At 39.9% G+C, this 17,847-nt stretch overlaps 3 protein-coding genes across 3 annotated transcripts; 2 read left to right on the top strand and 1 right to left on the bottom strand.

Annotated features, from left to right (window-relative positions):
• Positions 1 to 21: 21 nt before the first annotated feature.
• Positions 22 to 5,150, top strand: LOC116673768 (inosine-uridine preferring nucleoside hydrolase). The gene is made up of 8 exons (XM_032506032.1): positions 22 to 288; positions 685 to 866; positions 1,389 to 1,568; positions 2,247 to 2,358; positions 2,529 to 2,665; positions 2,770 to 2,847; positions 2,946 to 3,062; positions 3,229 to 5,150. The coding sequence occupies exons 2-8, from the start codon at positions 690 to 692 to the stop codon at positions 3,379 to 3,381; spliced, it is 954 nt and encodes a 317-aa protein (XP_032361923.1). The 5' UTR covers positions 22 to 288; positions 685 to 689; the 3' UTR covers positions 3,382 to 5,150.
• Positions 5,151 to 6,157: 1,007 nt separating this feature from the next.
• unc50 (unc-50 homolog (C. elegans)) lies at positions 6,158 to 10,421 on the bottom strand. Its single transcript, XM_032506033.1, has 6 exons — positions 10,291 to 10,421; positions 9,158 to 9,429; positions 8,772 to 8,892; positions 8,520 to 8,659; positions 7,813 to 7,920; positions 6,158 to 6,870 (listed from the first exon to the last, which is right to left on the bottom strand). The coding sequence occupies exons 2-6, from the start codon at positions 9,423 to 9,425 to the stop codon at positions 6,734 to 6,736; spliced, it is 774 nt and encodes a 257-aa protein (XP_032361924.1). The 5' UTR covers positions 9,426 to 9,429; positions 10,291 to 10,421; the 3' UTR covers positions 6,158 to 6,733.
• Positions 10,422 to 10,807: 386 nt separating this feature from the next.
• Positions 10,808 to 17,291, top strand: LOC116673750 (NADH-ubiquinone oxidoreductase 75 kDa subunit, mitochondrial). The gene is made up of 19 exons (XM_032506000.1): positions 10,808 to 10,941; positions 11,871 to 11,947; positions 12,424 to 12,515; positions 12,735 to 12,842; positions 12,997 to 13,073; positions 13,190 to 13,271; positions 13,418 to 13,548; positions 13,641 to 13,826; positions 14,019 to 14,153; positions 14,345 to 14,459; positions 14,618 to 14,763; positions 14,857 to 14,985; positions 15,192 to 15,321; positions 15,472 to 15,632; positions 16,098 to 16,252; positions 16,358 to 16,533; positions 16,616 to 16,750; positions 16,854 to 16,926; positions 17,023 to 17,291. Exons 2-19 carry the CDS (start codon positions 11,875 to 11,877, stop codon positions 17,112 to 17,114), a joined length of 2,196 nt encoding a protein of 731 aa, XP_032361891.1. The 5' UTR covers positions 10,808 to 10,941; positions 11,871 to 11,874; the 3' UTR covers positions 17,115 to 17,291.
• Positions 17,292 to 17,847: the final 556 nt, after the last annotated feature.

Genomic DNA, 17,847 nt, shown 5'->3' with positions numbered 1-17,847 from the left:
TTAAAGTCTTGAATAAAAACACTTCTAGTGTCTCACACGGTCTGTGTCTAGTAGGAGTGGGAGGAGGACCTCCAGCTTTGTGACATCCTTTAGATGTCTGTTTACTAGAGCTAAACTACGCCCAGTCTCAGCAGACAGCCTTCAGCCAGTACACATGTGATGTAAGTTCTTCAGTGTGTTACGTAACCTTCTCAAGTTCACTGCTGCATAAAAAGCAGAGTGCAGTAAAGAGAAGTTTCCCTTCACAGCTGATGTGCACTTTGGTAAAGGATCCTACCTGTTAGACCGGTAAGTCCTTTTCTCTCTGCATGTTTTTTTTCTCATGTTTATTTACTGATTATTGTAATGGTTGATCAGGATTCTTTCAACCAATGTGTAAAACGGGAGTAGGCTAACTTTATGAGTACATTCCTAGGATAATGTGGGTGTTTTCAGACTCATACGAACGATTGTTGAAGTTTTCGCTCAGTTGTCGACGGTATATAGGTGTGGCACATACCCACTCCAACGACAACGGCCGATTTATTTTTTATTTTTCATTTTTCAACAATTAGAAATGTCAAGCTCACTGCGAGAGGGGCATGTGCATAGTGGTTCAGATTCATGAAGGCCACTAAAAACACAGAGTAATCTCATTTTTTATGTTTTTCATTATTTATAACATGTTGCACCTGCCATGACAAGACGAGATGAAGAAGCTGATCCTCGACGTGGACACAGGCGTGGATGATGCTCAGGCCATCATGATAGCCCTCACGACCCCCAACGTGGAGATCCTGGCGATCACTTGCAGCCATGGCAACACACCCCTAGACAACGCCTGCAAGAACACGCTGCGTGTCCTCAAAGTCTGCAACAGGCTGGATGTGAGTTTCTGTTACGAATGCCTATTTTCATTTGTGCAATTTTCATAAGTGCAATTTTACTAATTCATGTGCAAATATTGTACAATACAGTTTGCTATATCTGATCTATGTGCATTGCCCTTCTACAATACTTTTATACTATCAGTATTTAGTTTTGCTGCAGGAGACTGTGTAAGGCATAGTCTATTTTAGTCTTATTTAAAGTACAGTACAGTAGTACTTTGTTTTAATTTACTGTAAGAACGGTACTTCTTTGTTTTACACTTGTTTATGCTACATATTATGTACAGTACATTATGTCTCTGCTCTTGTCTTTGCTGTTGAAAACTGCAATTTCCCCACTGTGGCACAATAAAGGTTATCTTACCTTACTTATCTTATCTTATCTTATCTTATCTTATCTTATCTTTCTTACCTTACCTTACCTTACCTTACCTTACCTTATCTTATCTTATCTATGAATGAGGCCTTCTTGTGTGTGGCATATCAACATGGCCATGTTACATCTGCAATGCTCCACAGATCCCAGTGTACCGCGGATGTTCAGGGCCCCTGCTGGGTCGAACACGCCACGCTGGAGACTTCCACGGGAAGGACGGGCTGGGCGACGTCCCAGATCCAGATGCTCCAGGCCTGGAGCTGCTGCAGAAGAAACGAGCTGCAGAGGCCATCATCAAGCTTGTCAACCAACACCCTGGAGAGGTGGGTAGATGGTGGAGAAATGTTACTGTAAAATCTGACGCATAACACATTATGATGAAACTGTTTATCATGTTAAAAACATTCAAACAAATGACAAATTCACTATGACATTTATGCACTGACACGTATTTGATGCTGACGACTTCATCATTTATAGATTTTTGTTAAGGCTATTTAATACTCCAAATATAGACAGTTTTAAAAATAATCTGTTCCTTTTTATCATATGGAAGTTTGGTTTTTGTTGTAAAGGCTAATATAAAATGTTCTTTTTAATATAAGATCCATAAATGACATATTTAGGAAGCTAGAATCATGACTACTATTAGTACCAACTTTTGCCTTCTGATTAGACACAAAGTCTTTCATAGGCTCCATGAGTCTATCCTGTGGTAAACCCGAATCAGCGGGCTGCCAATTAGTATCTGGATCCGAGGATATCATAAAACATGACTGTTGATGTGTTTTCATCTTTTCTACTGTATGTGTCATTGTTGTCTAACTTGTTACATATATATATATATATATATATATATATATATATTACATATTTAAGAAATAAACAGTGACAAACACTTACAAACAATACACTGAGACGAAGAAGACCCAGGGCCAACAAAATAAAACAAGAAGAAATAAGCTGTCCTGTAAGCTATTTATTGTCTTTCTTACTTGCAGGTGACTTTGGTTGCCACGGCGCCCCTCACCAACCTGGCCGTCGCAGTACAACTAAACCCTTCCTTCCCGAAGAAGCTGAAGGCGCTTTACATCATGGGAGGAAACACTGAATGTAAATGATCTGTGTGTTAACATTAACTATAAGTGTTAAACTCAATGTGTTATATTGTGAAACTAGAGGGGAACTTTTTTGGTGTGGTGTGTGTGTGTGTGTGTGTGTGTGTGTGTGTGTGTGTGTGTGTGTGTGTGTTGTGTGTGTGTGTGTGTGTGTGTGGTGTGTAGCCAGGGGTAACACCACAGTGTGTGGAGAGTTTAACTTTGTGGCTGACCCTGAAGCTGCCTTCATTGTGTTGGACCGCTACACCTGTCCCACCTACATCGCCACCTGGGAGTTCAGCTGCAGGAGCAGCCTGCCGTGGGTCAGCAATTATTTTTTTTGTTATGAGACTTTAAATTTTAAGACTTAACGTAACTTGAAACTGACTCCCAACTCGACTTACTTCCTGTCTGTTTTCTCCCGTAGTCTTTCTGCGACACTTGGCTGGCGCAAGACACAGACAAGGCTCGTTTCATGGAAAAGATTTCCCTCCACACCAGGAAGGTACGACGGTGTCCTCCTGTGTGTTTTAACACACTAAGAAATAATTCAGAGCAAATATCACTTCTTGCATATCACTTGTTCAACTGTTGTCACCGCAGATGGTCCAGACTGAGCGGTATCAAAAGGAGCTGGTGGGAGGACCCGGGTTCAACTCCTGTGACACCTACGCCTTGGCCGCAGCCGTCAATGACACTCTGGTGACGGAGAAGGAAGAGGTTAAAATACTGCTTTGATCCCTTTAACACCTTAACGTTCAGGCCGTTTCTGCACTTTAAACGAGGTGCCGATGCCAGGATACACAGCCTCTGATACGACATCAGCACAAAAGCCAAAGACTATATGTTTCAGTGTTGGGCGCAACTTCTTGCCTTTCTCTTCTAGGTTGCGGTGACTGTGGAGTTGGAGGGAACCCACGCCCGAGGCATGATGGTCGTAGACTACATGGACCTGCTGAAGAAGAAACACAAGGTCTTCATCATGAAGAAAATTGACGAGGAGAAGTTCAAACAAATGATGATGAATGCACTGAAATAGCATGACATGTCTGAGTCCCACTAAACACATACAGTTGTGCTCGTAAGTTTACATATCCCATGCTTAAGTTGACTAAGTACGAGGAATAAAAAGATCATGTTTTGGAAATTTATCTTAATGCCTTAATTAAAAAATGAGGTAAAATCCAGCCTTTAATGACACCAATTTTCTTTGTGAATGAATAATGTATTGTAAATAAATAAATGTTCTTCCTTAAAATACAGGGGGCATTAGTATACACCCCCCTATGTTAAATTCCCATAGATTCCCACCTTTTTATTATTAAAGGCCAGTTATTTCATGGATCAGGATACTATGCATCCTGATAAAGTTCCCTTGACCTTTGGGATTAAAAAGCCCCCCCCCCCCCATCATCACATACCCTTCACCATACATAGAGAATGGCATAGGATACTTTTCCTAAAATCATCTCTCAATGCAAATCAAACCAGCTATTAGTCAAATTGAAATAAAACCATGCCAATCTCTAGGTATGGTGAAGGGTATGTGATGATGGGGGGGGGGGGGGGGGGGCTATTTTAATCCCAAAGGCCAAGGGAACTTTATCAGGATGCATATTATCCTGATCCATGACATAAGTCTAGTTCTTCCATTCCATTGTCTCAAACACAGTATAGTGGTGTTAGGCAGCGTGCAGCTGCTTTGGATAATATTGCAGGTGTTAGAGTAGTGTGTGTTATAACCATCAGTCACATTCGAAGGCCCGAGGAGAAAACAATCCAGCTTTGCAGTGTTATCTTGATCCAATCGGATTAACACAGCAGGATGCACTTTTTAAATTTAACTATTTCTCCCAACATAATTGGTAGCCCGCACTAGACTTTAGAGAATTACATGGAACCACATGAAACACAAACATTCAAAATAGGCAAGGATTTGATTTGTATGTACCCGTTATTTCCTTAAAAACTATTTTTATTGTCTTCTTTAGAGGCAGACTGACTGATTACTTATATGCAATATTAGACTTTTTTTTACTCATTCATTACATTTTTTTTGCATATGTCCTCATTAGTAGATGTAAGAAAAATTGTATCTTCTGTATGATTTGTTTTTATTTTGTCTTTCACTTACTTTACATATCCCACTCACTAATTTCTATTTCTGAATTTGTATCCTATTCTATGGACCTTGAGATACATTGTCTTATTTGTTTATCCATTAATGATGGTGATGGTGTTTTTGATTGGTTGTTGCAGCCTATAAGTTAGTTATCAACTTATAAACTATGCATGCAGAAAAATACCATGTCATGTGTATTTCTAGTGTCTTAATATCTAATCACATAATGTCATAAACCATGTTTCAATCCAGAATTGAAGTGAAAAGGCCACTGAGCCACATGTTTGATTTTTGACCACTAGATAATTCCAAAGCTAAAGGTGGCTCTGGATGCCTGTTCCCAGGTGAGAGCTGATCTGATAGGTGAGATTTTTATTTTAATTTTTTTTAAGTCAAGGCTTTTGGAGGATCATACGTGATGTTACTGTACCAAACACTTTATGTACAGTAGTTAGATAGATAAAACAATTTCATGTAAGGGTTTAAAGTAAATGTACTGCTGGAACACAGTCAGCATTTTGGGAGATGGGACTGGACACAGAGTTAACTCCCCCCAAAATGTTTTGGACAAGCATTAAAAGAGAATGCAAAAACCAAGTGTCTTCAGTGTGCCTTTCCCTGGGGAAACAGCCCTCACTTTTGCTGTATTTGTGCCAACAGTATAGTAAACTTAATATTGCATTGAACTCTACCGAATCCAGGTTGTTGTTTTTTTGCAGATAATGCTTAAATTGAGTTGATAAGTAATGCAGCAGACCCGAGTTTGTCCGGCCCAGCTGACATTTTTTCCACTACAGTAACCTACTGGTTCTTTCTTAAAAACTCAAATAAATCATTACTTACAAAGTGTACTTGTCTCGATTTCCCCACAAAGTGTACTAGGTAATTACTAATGACTGTTACACAGTATATAGTAAATACAAAAACACAAGGATCATACTAATTGATTTTTATATAATACCATACATATATATAATATTTATAATATTATAGTATATATATACATACACATATACATATATAATATATACATACACATATAACATATTATACATACATATATACATATACATACATATACATACATATATATATACATATATACACATACATATATATACATACATATACATATATACACATACATATACACATACATATGTATATATATACATACATACACATACATATGTATATATACACATACATATATACATATATATATACACACATATATATATATACACACATATATATATACACACACATATATATATACACACATATATATATACATATATATATATATATATATATACACACACACACACACACACATCACATTATATATATATATATATATATATAATATATATATATATATATATACACACACACACATAATAATGGCTTATGAAAAGGCCTTTTTTCTAGCTATGATTTCCTCCAAGCATCTGCACAGTAATATGAACAAAAAGCATCAACGTAAGGAATGGGATTATTGTGCAAGAGTTAGAACATAAACAGCACCACTATGAAACTTTTTACTACATCCTGCATACTTTTGAAAATATTTCCCAGAACATCAAAAACCTGTAAGGTAGGGCACACCCTGCTGGGAGGTTTAAACATGTCAGAATGACCTAGTTATAGCGAGGCATTGACTCCCCCAGAAAGTAAAACTGAGGCAACCTAAGTTATTAAAAACCTTTAATTGAAAGTGCTTTGGAATGTACACTTTAGGATATAAAAGAAAAAAGGAGAAAGTGTCCATCCCATGTTCCTCCACTTTTCTTTTTTTTCTCTTCAATAAGCAGGATTTGATTTTTGTCTTTTTTTCTTTAAAGACAACTCAAAGAAACAAAGCAAATGTTTACTCTTCAGAAACAATCGTCTGGGTATATATTACAACCTACCAGAATATTTACAAATCATACAAAAAGAACAACAATAAAAGCTGTAGCACATCTGCCCCCATTTCTGCAACTAGTCCAAACACATCGCTGTTACTGACTTCGGAGCTCCAGCTCAACGTAAGAGCCAAACAGAAAATCAACAGGGTCTATCGAGAGATGAACAACAGTCATCTTCGCTCTGCGCCAATAAAGCCGGCGTCCCCGTTTGATGAGAGTCAACCAGAGCTCTTCCCGAACAGATGTTGACTGAGAGAAGCTGGAAATGGATTTTTTTGTCAGCTAGATGTGAGTTGAAAACAGATTTTGAGACGGCCTGGAGCCAAGTAGTGTCCAACCTCAGAGACAAACTGGTCCTACTGCACGCGGTACTTGTAAAACCAGCAGAGACCCTTAGTGAAGTTCCAGCCCAGAGAGATAGAGAGGACGTAGATGAGGCCGAGCAGAGCGAAGGGGTAGAGCAGCACCACCGTGTTCTTCAGGAAGGGTAGAGCTGGGTGGATAACACAACACCATAAAACATCAACACACTGACGGGCAGCAGATACTTTGGCCAACTTTACACATCTATAAAGTCACATTGAAATGAAAACTTCAATTTAACATGAGATGGAAACTACAACAACTAATAAAACTACTTTGAACAGTCCCATCCTTCACAGACAATACTACCTCTTAAAAAGTAACTAAGAATTAAAGTGCTATGTGCAAAAAGTACAGGGGTATTTATTGCACTTTGCTGGGTTGTGCTATGATTTACGATTGGAGTTCAGCAGCTTGACAGAGGTTGGGATAAACAATATCTTAAGTTAACTTGTTTTACATCTCGACACACAGAATCTTCTACCTGATGGCAGAAGTTCATATTCAATAAACAGGGTGTTGAGAGAAACACCCAGGAAACGCGTGTTTGTTCCTCGGAGGTTTTAACCCAAACCACAATCCTTTTCCTTAACTTAACTGTCGTCACATCCACATAAATTACCCCTCTCGGTCTTGTGTCCAACTTACTGTTTTTTTCAGGAAATACACCACAACTCCTTAAATCAGACATTTTACAGTTATTATGATGATCAATTACTCTGCTGATAAATATAAAACCAACAAATCCTCACGACAAAAAAAGCAGGAACTTGCAAATATAAAAAAAAAAAAAAGTTGACAATGAACTATCAACGAATTGATTGATCAACTAATCATTACAGCTGCAAATAGATTTGTTAACACATTTTGAAAATGGAAATGTCTCCTTCCGCAGAATCAGTTCTGTTTAAGGACAGAACTAAATATAATCAGAAGTCATTAATCCAACCCGATCTGAAGTCAGGTTACACTGAGAAGGGGACATAAATCCAGAAACGGTCTATTTTCTGTCATATTGATACTTTTTAGTGAACAATCTAACTCTGTGTATTTAAATGTGTATAAGACTTACCGTTGTACCCTAAAAACGTGATGTAGACATAATAACCGATGGCTATTAGCCACATGGTGTTACCGACAAAGTATCCCACGAACCAATCGGAGTTTATTACCACAAGATCTGAAACACACAAAACAAACTGTAGGTACGGGGATAGAGGAGGCGGGTGTAAGGGTTTATTTCAACACTTGATGCTGATTCAGATTTTCTGGACAAAAACAAACAAACATACTAGTAGAAATCACATAAGACTAATAGAAGTATTAATTTTTAGTTGATGAAGTGTACTAAAGAGGCTCTTGGTCTTTGGTGTGTACAGTCACTACGGTTACAGAGGGAACAGGCTCAAATCACCTGTGCGTACATCTGACTGTCCAAATAAAAATGGTCACACATTGTGTCATGTGGTAGCTATTCCTCATCAGTTGTTTCAATTTTGTAATAGAAAAAATGACTTTCAATTGACATGCAAAATAAACTCTATGTACATTAGTCTCTTTTGCTTTTATTAGCAATGTCGTCGTAATTAATATTATAAATTGTGATAGTTGGAATTATATTTTATAACACATACATACACAAAGCAGAATAGTGGCATTGGGTCTAGTTTATTTGCAATCTACACATAAAATACATATTTAACTGTACTAAAAACCATTTAAATTGAATGAGGTCATTTCAGACACACTGATATAAATCACAGAGTCACGTCTACTCACGGTTGATGAAGAAGAGCTGCAGGAAATGCAGGATGACTAGAAGAGGGTAGAAGGCATTGAGGTGAACATCAAACGCGTAGCCCCACTCTACATCAAAATTTTTGCTGGGATGTTTCAGCAGGTATTTGTTGCTGATAACCCTGGAAAAGAACAAATTAACAATTGTTTTTTTAATAATAGGTATCTACATAAAAATTACCCCAAATACAGTAACTGGAGGAAATGCTGTTCAGGGCAAAACCCATTACTCACCACATGAGGGTTGATATGAGAAGGCCAACTCCTATACAGTCAACAAAGACCACCCACAAAAGCAGCTTTAGAGTCTCTACAGCACCCATGTCCAGCACCAGACCAAAGCCTATTGTGGACACTGCAGAGGACAGGGGGAGTGTTCAATCATTATAGTACATTGACAACATCCACGCAATCGACAGACAGAGACGGCGTCTTGGAAGTTTGTGATCAATACTGTTTGGTGATGTAACCAAGTTAACCCATTACATAGGGGTATGTTTTCACTGCTAGCCCTTACACCTCGGTTTCAAGGGCCAAGGGGTAGGGGTAAGGGGTAGGGGTAAAATAGAGAAATGGGATTCAGCCTTAGACTGGCTACATGTGACTGAGTACAGACTTACCACATAGCCAGATGCTGAGCAGGACAAGAAAACCAGGGTCGTCCCTGGCCCATTGGTCCTTGGTCTGTTTCCTGTAGTGGAAGTTGCGGTAGACTCTCTGTGGTGACGTAAACAAGTAAAGCATCTGCCACAGGGCAAATTCAAAGTCCATCTGTTTGAAACGGAGCAGCCGTCGCAGGTACTTGTAGCGCTTGGCGCCTGCTGTGTGACGTGCAGCGTCCCTAGCACCGAGGGCGCCATTGCTGTCCGGTAAGATGGTCGGCAACATGGTGCTGGATAGCAGATAAAGAAAGAGGTAGGTAAGGACAAGCGAAGAAAGAATGGATATTTTGTTCTCTGCAGATAAAAGAGCAATCTAATCATCACTGTGACAAACATAACCACAGTTACTGTATTTATAGAAGTCGGGACAGCAAGACAATATTACTTCGCAAAACGTACATGCTTTTTTTAACTACTACTCATATGTTGTGCATGGTGCATTTTTGGCTACATAAATGTACTGGGACATTTAGGATTAAGGGATTCTAGGATCAAGTACAACTTCTGTTGTGTCACCATATGAGGTACTTTATAAAAATAAGAATAAACCCATTGCAGGAGAGAATACCACTTTGTTGAGTTGACATGGTGCTTTTAAACGGTTTTGACTAGGTAGTTCATTACTGTCCTACTAACACTAGGGAACTTAATGACAGTTTTAAGAAAATACACACAATCCTTTATTTCAAATCTCTATATTATGCCCTGTAAATCTATATGTTCTCTGAACAGTGTCAAACTGCCTAAAAACAACTGACAACGCAGAAACAAAGAATACTATTACACACTTATGCTGTACATGAACAAATTTACATGAAAAAAACAAAACTTAAAATGCCGTACATGTATTCCTGTATAAACTAATTAAACAATGTACCTACTGCGCAGAAGCTAATTTACCCCCAACAAGCACTGACATATTTAACACCCTGGTTAGTTGACGCTGTTTGCTAGCATGTCCTGTTAGCTTGTTGCTAATTTGTTTAATAAGATGGGAAGGCCTGGTCAGTGCTATGTGTAACATACCAGGTAAACACAGCAGTAACTATTTGGTATTAAATAACCAACTATACTCCTTTAATATTATTTACCTGTTTTGTGGTTCTCCTTTGCAGGAGAAAGCACCAACTTGTTTCTGAATCTGTAGCTAGCTGTTTCAGTAGATAGATGCTTCCTGAACTGTCGCGAAAATGAACACGTAGATACTTCCGGTATCCTCCGCTTCATCATGGGAAATGTAGTCGGAGTTGAATCCCAAGGACGTCACAATGTAAGTGTAAATAAATGTGTGGTTTTATAATAAATCCATGGTGTGAATACATACAAGGAATTTGACTCTTGCTTTAAAGTTGCGTATACACAAGCACAGAAATAAACATACGGCTAAAACAAGAAAGTAAACATGAACATTTGACTAATATGTACAGATATTAGTTTGTGTATGTGTATATGAATAACTTAAGAAAAGTAACTGAAAGAAAGAAAGAGAGAAAGAAAGAAAGAAGAAAGAAAGAAAGAAAGAAAGAAAGAAAGAAAGAAAGAAAGAAAGAAAGAAATATTGCATTGTGTTAAGATCTTAGAAATATTTCTACGGTGAAGAATGTTACCTTTATTGTGAAAAATGAGACCTAATTTCAAACGGAAGTAAGAAACCATGCTATTTCCGCTAACCCCATAGCTATTTGACTGGTAGTATAACTGAATTCACCGCTGTTCTGGTCAAGAAGGCCAAATAGCGAAAGGTAAGAATCAGAAACATATTATGCACGTATAGACTTTTACATTTATTTGTTATTTAATTGAAAGACCAGTAGAAAATTACGTGTTTAACCCTATTATTACCCACTGTAACCCTTTTATAACATTGCAATGCCCGTGTCCTTGAGTGCTCTTAGCTAACACTATTAGCCAAGCAGTCCGCATTGAAAGGTCCATGCTACTTATAAGCTTCCTCCCCATGTCTACATTAGTAAATATTTATATAACCCTGCCCAACATTTTGTTATGTCTACGTTTCTAAGGTTCTGCTTTTCGTCTCTGTGCATTATCTCCTTGAAACGTTAATTACGTGGTTGAGTAACAACATCCCTTGTTGTTGACAGTGGCAGCTATTGAGCTAGCTAACGTTAACTAACTGTTGTGGCTGTCATTTATTTTGTAGTAATTCTTTGGATAAGGGACAACATTATTTATTTAGGCTCGAAATGAAAGGCCTAACGTTAAACCCAAAGCCTAAATAGTATAGATTCAACATAATGTTACAGCTTTTTAAGTCTGCTATGCCTTGCATGAAATCTGAGCAGTGCAAAATAATGTTGATTGTAAATTGTGACATCATTTTGTGGAAAAAACTTATTGATAAAAAGCTATTTTATGTTGAAACAGAAAACATTATGGATCCCAGACATTTAATATTCAAATAATGATGTAGCTAAACATGTTGTGCAAAGACCTCAAGAGATGTAAACACCTTTTTAGAGCACTGTAGATTATGTGCAGTACAGCTGGACTCTTACTTATCAACAAACACATTCTTACTTATTGTGAGTTGAGCTGGAACAAGTAGTCAGTTTTAGTTGATCAACAAACAGATTAATCTGCGAGAATAATAATCAGAATAAGGTTAGCTCATATGTTGACTGCTTGCTTTCTTTAATTTTTGCTTTCACAGAGTCATGTTGCGACTGCCAACTGTCGGTCGGGCTCTAGCCGGAGCTGCCAAGAGCAGCCTCGCTCCCTCCAGCACTGGTAATGTGTGTGTGTGTGTGTGTGTGTGTGTGGTGTGTGTGGTGTGTGTGTGTGTGTGTGTGTGTGTGTGTGTGTGTGTGTGTGTAACAAGGTAACCGTTATTCTCCTTACTCTAAATAAGCAGTTTCTTTGTTAACTGTTTTGGATCCAATTCAGTTCATGATTTCATTGTTCATATTATTACCATTTGTATTTTAATTCTTAATTTGGTTGTGTTTCACACAACCACAATCAGACAATTTCTCCTAGTTTATATAATGTTCAGAAGCTCCCAATCAATAGTTCCTTTCATTTCAGTGTGTTTCATTCATTTCTGGGTAGAAACCTATGCATGGATTTACATCATTTAAAGATACATCTGACCTATGATTAATTTCCCTCTGACATCAATTTTTGTCTCACTTTTTGAGAAACAGAAAATACTTACAGGTTTCATTTAATTTCAGTAAATTTGACCTTTGTCTATCTACTTACAGTACGTACTTCAGTGCGTGCCGCCAGCAACATGGTGGAGGTGTTTGTAGATGGGAAACCAATTGAGGTGGAGCCTGGAACTACTGTGCTGCAGGTAAGACATTTGATTATTTCACTGAAAACAAATAAAGATGTTTCATGTGGTCCCTTCATATTGTATACTGTATGTTTGTATATATGTTACCAAAAGGCACTATGTTGTGGTGCTTGTGTTGCCCTGACAAATAATCTAGTCCATTCTGGATTCATGTGTACATAAAAGAATCTTTTTAGAATTTCCCACCTTATCGTGCCTGTTTCCTTTCCCCATCAGGCCTGTGAGAAGGCAGGAATCCAGATCCCCAGGTTCTGTTACCACGAGCGCCTCTCAGTGGCGGGAAACTGTCGTATGTGTTTGGTGGAGATTGAGAGAGCTCCAAAGGTAACCAAGTGCATCTGATTGGTTAAAAGGCAAATTACTTTATAGCCAGTAGGCTGGAAGCGCATTCCATTGAGCAATTAAAAACATTGGACGAGATGCCTTTGCACAGAAATTGCAGTAAATTCTTGCAATACTTGATGTGTTCCTTCTTCAGCCGGTAGCAGCCTGTGCCATGCCTGTCATGAAGGGCTGGAACATCCTCACCAACTCAGAGAAGACTCGCAAAGCCAGGTATTAAATATTCAAACATGATTCAAGCTTTATGCAATTTTTTTTTAATTTTTTTTAAAGTCACCAAAGTTAATAAACTATTAAAACTGTCTTGATGAACGTGTGTGTGTCATCAGAGAGGGAGTTATGGAGTTCCTGTTGGCCAACCACCCACTGGACTGTCCCATTTGTGACCAAGGAGGGGAGTGCGACCTACAGGTAACCGAGGACGAGTATATAACACCTTGGTTTAGAGCCTAACCGTCATCACCTTTTAGGTTAATGGTCTAGTTTGTGTTAGTTACATTTGAAAGCCATTTTCACTATTGTATCTTGTGTTAACATTCCACCTGCTGTGTTTTCAGGACCAGTCCATGCAGTTTGGTTCAGACCGCAGTCGTTTCACAGAAGGGAAGAGAGCAGTGGAGGACAAGAACATTGGGCCGCTCATCAAAACCATCATGACCCGCTGCATCCAGTGCACGCGCTGCGTCCGGTAAGTGCATGAAAAACATCACCGTTATTGTCACTTCAAATAGTAAAATATATGAGATCCTCCTAACAGCACATTAATGCATTCCTGTGTAGTTTTGCCAGTGAGATCGCAGGTGTTGAAGACCTGGGAACAACAGGAAGAGGAAACAACTTGCAGATCGGGACGTACGTGGAGAAGATGTTCATGTCAGAGCTGTCCGGCAACGTTATCGACGTCTGTCCTGTCGGAGCCCTCACCTCCAAACCCTACGCGTTCACCGCACGACCATGGGAGACCAGGTAGGACAGAATTTGATACTATCAACCTTACAAAACCAGAACAGACAGTTACTGTGGCTTACATTTAAAGATGAGCTTTTGAAGAAAATGTTTTCAGCAGTTTAAAGCATTTTGGTTAGCTCAGTTTGTGTCAGATTCTGTAATTTTCTTTAGTTGTTTTTTTTTTAACTTTGTCTTCTGCTGTCTTTGCAGGAAAACAGAGTCAATTGATGTGCTGGATGCTGTGGGCAGTAACATCGTGGTGAGCACAAGAGGAGGGGAGGTGATGAGGGTGATGCCCAGGCTGAACGAAGACATCAACGAAGAATGGATCTCTGACAAGACCAGGTAAAATAGGAATCCCAAGTCAGAAAACATCAACATGTTATTGTGACTGAATGGAAGTGAAATCAGTCTTACTGGATTATTAGTACGTAAAATAACTACTCGATGTAGTCACAAACATCCGATTTCACTCAATTCATGTTGCCATGAAGCTCGACTAAGGAGAACGAAAATCCCTAAATGTGTGTCCTCAGGTTTGCATACGATGGTCTGAAGAGGCAGAGGTTGGCCCAACCAATGGTGAAGGATGATTCAGGTCAGCTGACCCCGACCACCTGGGAGGATGCTCTCACTCGTGTTGCTGGAGCAGTAAGTGTGTGTTTGCGTCTGTATTCGATCTGCCTGTTATGTCCTTTTTTATATAGTTATTACATACCAATAGGAGATGGGTGATATTCATGTTTTCCATTTTAGGTTGTATTTTCATATTTGAGTCTGTGTGTGTGTGTGTGTGTGTGTGTGTGTAGCTGCAGAGCGTGCAGGGCAGCGAGGTAGCAGCCATTGCGGGGGGGATGGCTGACGCTGAAACTCTGGTCTCTCTCAAAGACCTCCTCAACAGACTCAACTCGGAAAACCTCTGCACTGAGGAGCTCTTCCCTATGGCGGGGGCAGGGTAAGAATAAGTAAATATAATGCACAGGGTTCCCACAGTATCTTTAGCTGTGCAGCAGACAACTTCTCTCTCTCTCTCTCTCTCTCTCTGCAGGACTGACCTGCGCTCCAACTACCTGTTGAACTCTCGCATCGCCGGCATCGAGGACTGTGACCTGCTGCTCCTCGTAGGAACTAACCCGCGCTACGAAGCCCCGCTGTTCAACGCCCGAATCCGCAAGAGGTAAACTCATACATAACTCTTTGCATTAACTGTTTGGATTCTCCTCCTGGAGACAGTATTGTTGCAGCAAAAATAGATTTCACATAGCACTTATTCTACTATTTCTCCTGTAGTTGGTCTTTGCTTCTACTAGATAAAATCAAAGTTATATAATCAATGTTACTTGCCTCCCCCTGTCTTTCTTTTTCCCCCTCTTCCTCTGTCAGTTGGCTCCATAATGAGCTGCGTGTTGCCATGGTGGGTCACAGTGTTGATCTGAGCTTCTCATACGACCATCTGGGAGAGGAGACTTCAGTACTGAAGGAACTGGCTAACGGCACACACCCCTTCTGCCAGGTAATGGACTCGCACACCATCTGACTCAAGGGAGCTCTGGTGCTGATTTATGAACTGATGGACTTCTTTTTTTTTTTGGCAGCGCTCTGATGTGTTTCTGGCAACTTTTACTTGAAATTTTTCTTTCCATTTCCTTTCCCCTTACTCCAGGTCCTGTCAGCTGCTAAGCGTCCAGTAGTGGTCGTGGGAAGCAGTGCTCTGCAGAGAGAAGACGGAGCCGCCATCATGAGCGCCGTCTCCACCATCGCTCAGAACGCCAGAACCAGCAGTGGAGTGGAAGAGGGGTGGAAAGTCCTCAACGTCCTGCACAGGTACAACTTGGCAGTCCTCATAAGTGTGGACTCATTTGAAGCTTTCAAGAGAAATCAGTTAACTTTTTCTGCAGATTTTAATTGCTTTGTTTAAGGTGATGGTAAAATGACCCTCTATTAGTGAGGTATAGTGGATGCTTCCTGCTCTTACTTTGAAGGCTGCTCAATCATGGGAAAAAATAATCATGCTTATTTTGGTCAATATTGAAATCATGATTATTTACCACGATTAATCATTGTCTTTTGGAAAGATGTTGCATTTATTGAACTTTAAAAACAGTGAAACAGTTAAACAAATCAACAGTGAAAACACCTTGAACTGTGAAATTCCCCCTAAGATTTGTTTTTCTTCACTCAAAACACAAGATAAAATAAGAGTTTACTAGGAGCCATATCCTACGCAATTACAATTTTCATTAATTGCACATCCCTACTTACTTGGTGTCTATGTGTGTGTGTGAGCAGAGTGGCCAGTCAGGTGGCTGCGTTGGACCTGGGCTACAAGCCTGGTGTGGATGCCATCAGGGCAACTCCCCCCAAAGTTCTGTTCCTGCTGGGAGCCGATGCCGGCTGCATCACCAGAGCCGACCTGCCTAAAGACAGCCTCATCATCTACCAGGGTACACGCAGACACAGGCCACCAAGCATACACACATTCAGTTGTAACCATGACAGTGAAAGTAAAAAGCACAAATACATTAGAACATCATTTTCAACCCCTCCAGGTCACCATGGTGACGTAGGTGCACCAATGGCAGACATCATCCTACCCGGTGCCGCATACACAGAGAAAAACGCCACCTATGTCAACACTGAAGGAAGGAGTCAACAAACCCGGATGGCTGTCACCGCCCCTGGAATGGCCAGAGAGGACTGGAAGATCCTCAGGGCCATATCTGAAGTAAGCAGCGAGTCATTCACATGGAGCATACTTACGGAAAAGGCACAGTTTTTTTAAAAAGTCATGTCTTTGTGCATTTCAGATGGCGGGCGTGACGCTGCCCTACGACACTGTGGAGGGCGTCCGATCCAGACTGGCCGAGGTCTCGCCTAATCTCGTCCGTTATGACGATGTAGAGGAGGCAAACTATTTCAAACAGGCTAATGAACTCGCCCAGGTACGCACGCAAACATCCGTAGAGTCAGAATGTGGCGTCCCACAGACTATAACATAAAGGAAGAATAAGAAAGTGATCTCTGATTCATCGCTGTTCTGTGCAGGCTGTGAACCAGGATCTCCTAGCAGCTCCTCTGGTGCCACCTCAACTAACAGCCAAGGACTTCTACATGACAGGTAAGCGTGTTTTATAAATAGCAGATACACAGGCAAAAATAGAAATGTAAAAAATGTAAGTGAACTTCTTCTACCCCGTCCCCTTTCTGTGTTCAGATTCTATCAGCAGGGCTTCCCAGACGATGGCCAAATGCGTCAAAGCCGTGACAGAAGGAGCCGCCGCTGTGGACGAGCCGTCCGTCTGCTGAACACCGGCGTACATTAACTCCTCCGCTGAAACAACAAACTCCGTGTTGCTCCTTAATTTAAAGTTGTCCTTGATGCTTGTACTATACAGTTACATCCTTTTCCCTCCTGTGAACAAGCTTTATTGAATAAAGCCTATAAAAAAAACATTAAATATGAATAAAATCTTACAAATATCTCTACTCCATTTTGAGTGTTATCATTTCCTGTATTGGTGGTAGAAAATCTGCTTGTCACTTACGCTATTTGTCCTTATATCACCTATTTCACTTATTTATTTAGGCTTTACGACTTGCAGTGTGGCATTCACACAAAAGTTATTAGACGTTTTAGGGAAATATGCTACTTTGATTTTCTGATGAGAGTTAGAAAAGAAAATTCACCCCACTTAAGTGTCTTCAACTCCATCAAAATACTTTAAAAACAAAAGCCACAAATGTACTCCTTGACTTTGTTAGGGCAAACGACAGCTCACCTGATATTTTGAAACTGACCAGTGTGAACGTTCAGAGAGTCTCCAAACCATTACAGTGAAGTGGTAGGGAGAGTTTGAATGTCAGCAAGTTTATCTTTAGCTCGAGATCTGCTGCAAGCCATTCAGGAGTCATTGTAAGTCTTTGAAAATCCCTAAAAAAAAGTGAACATTGAATAGATCCAGACTGGGGTACTGGTGTCTAGAGTTGGACACTGTTTGTCCAAACAAATGGCTCTTGTCATATACTGTTCCCTAAGAGA

This window comes from Etheostoma spectabile, chromosome 24, assembly GCF_008692095.1.
Source record: "Etheostoma spectabile isolate EspeVRDwgs_2016 chromosome 24, UIUC_Espe_1.0, whole genome shotgun sequence".
NCBI lineage: Eukaryota > Metazoa > Chordata > Actinopteri > Perciformes > Percidae > Etheostoma > Etheostoma spectabile.
This window is presented reverse-complemented; position numbering and strand designations above follow the sequence as displayed.

Bases quoted from the DNA above. Each gene is read 5' to 3' on its own strand.
- unc50 (XM_032506033.1), bottom strand. From the start codon at position 9,425: ATGTTGCCGACCATCTTACCGGACAGCAATGGCGCCCTCGGTGCTAGG. The intron at 7,921-8,519 runs GTGAGTAGACGT...TGTGTGTTTCAG, and splicing joins GCAGCTCTTCTTCATCAACC to ATCTTGTGGTAATAAACTCC. The intron at 6,871-7,812 runs GTAAGTCTTATA...TTATCCACCCAG, and splicing joins CACGTTTTTAGGGTACAACG to CTCTACCCTTCCTGAAGAAC.
- LOC116673768 (XM_032506032.1), top strand. From the start codon at position 690: ATGAAGAAGCTGATCCTCGACGTGGACACAGGCGTGGATGATGCTCAG. The intron at 867-1,388 runs GTGAGTTTCTGT...AATGCTCCACAG, and splicing joins AAGTCTGCAACAGGCTGGAT to ATCCCAGTGTACCGCGGATG. The intron at 1,569-2,246 runs GTGGGTAGATGG...TCTTACTTGCAG, and splicing joins TCAACCAACACCCTGGAGAG to GTGACTTTGGTTGCCACGGC.
- LOC116673750 (XM_032506000.1), top strand. From the start codon at position 11,875: ATGTTGCGACTGCCAACTGTCGGTCGGGCTCTAGCCGGAGCTGCCAAG. The intron at 13,827-14,018 runs GTAGGACAGAAT...CTGTCTTTGCAG, and splicing joins GCACGACCATGGGAGACCAG to GAAAACAGAGTCAATTGATG. The intron at 14,986-15,191 runs GTAAACTCATAC...TTCCTCTGTCAG, and splicing joins AACGCCCGAATCCGCAAGAG to TTGGCTCCATAATGAGCTGC.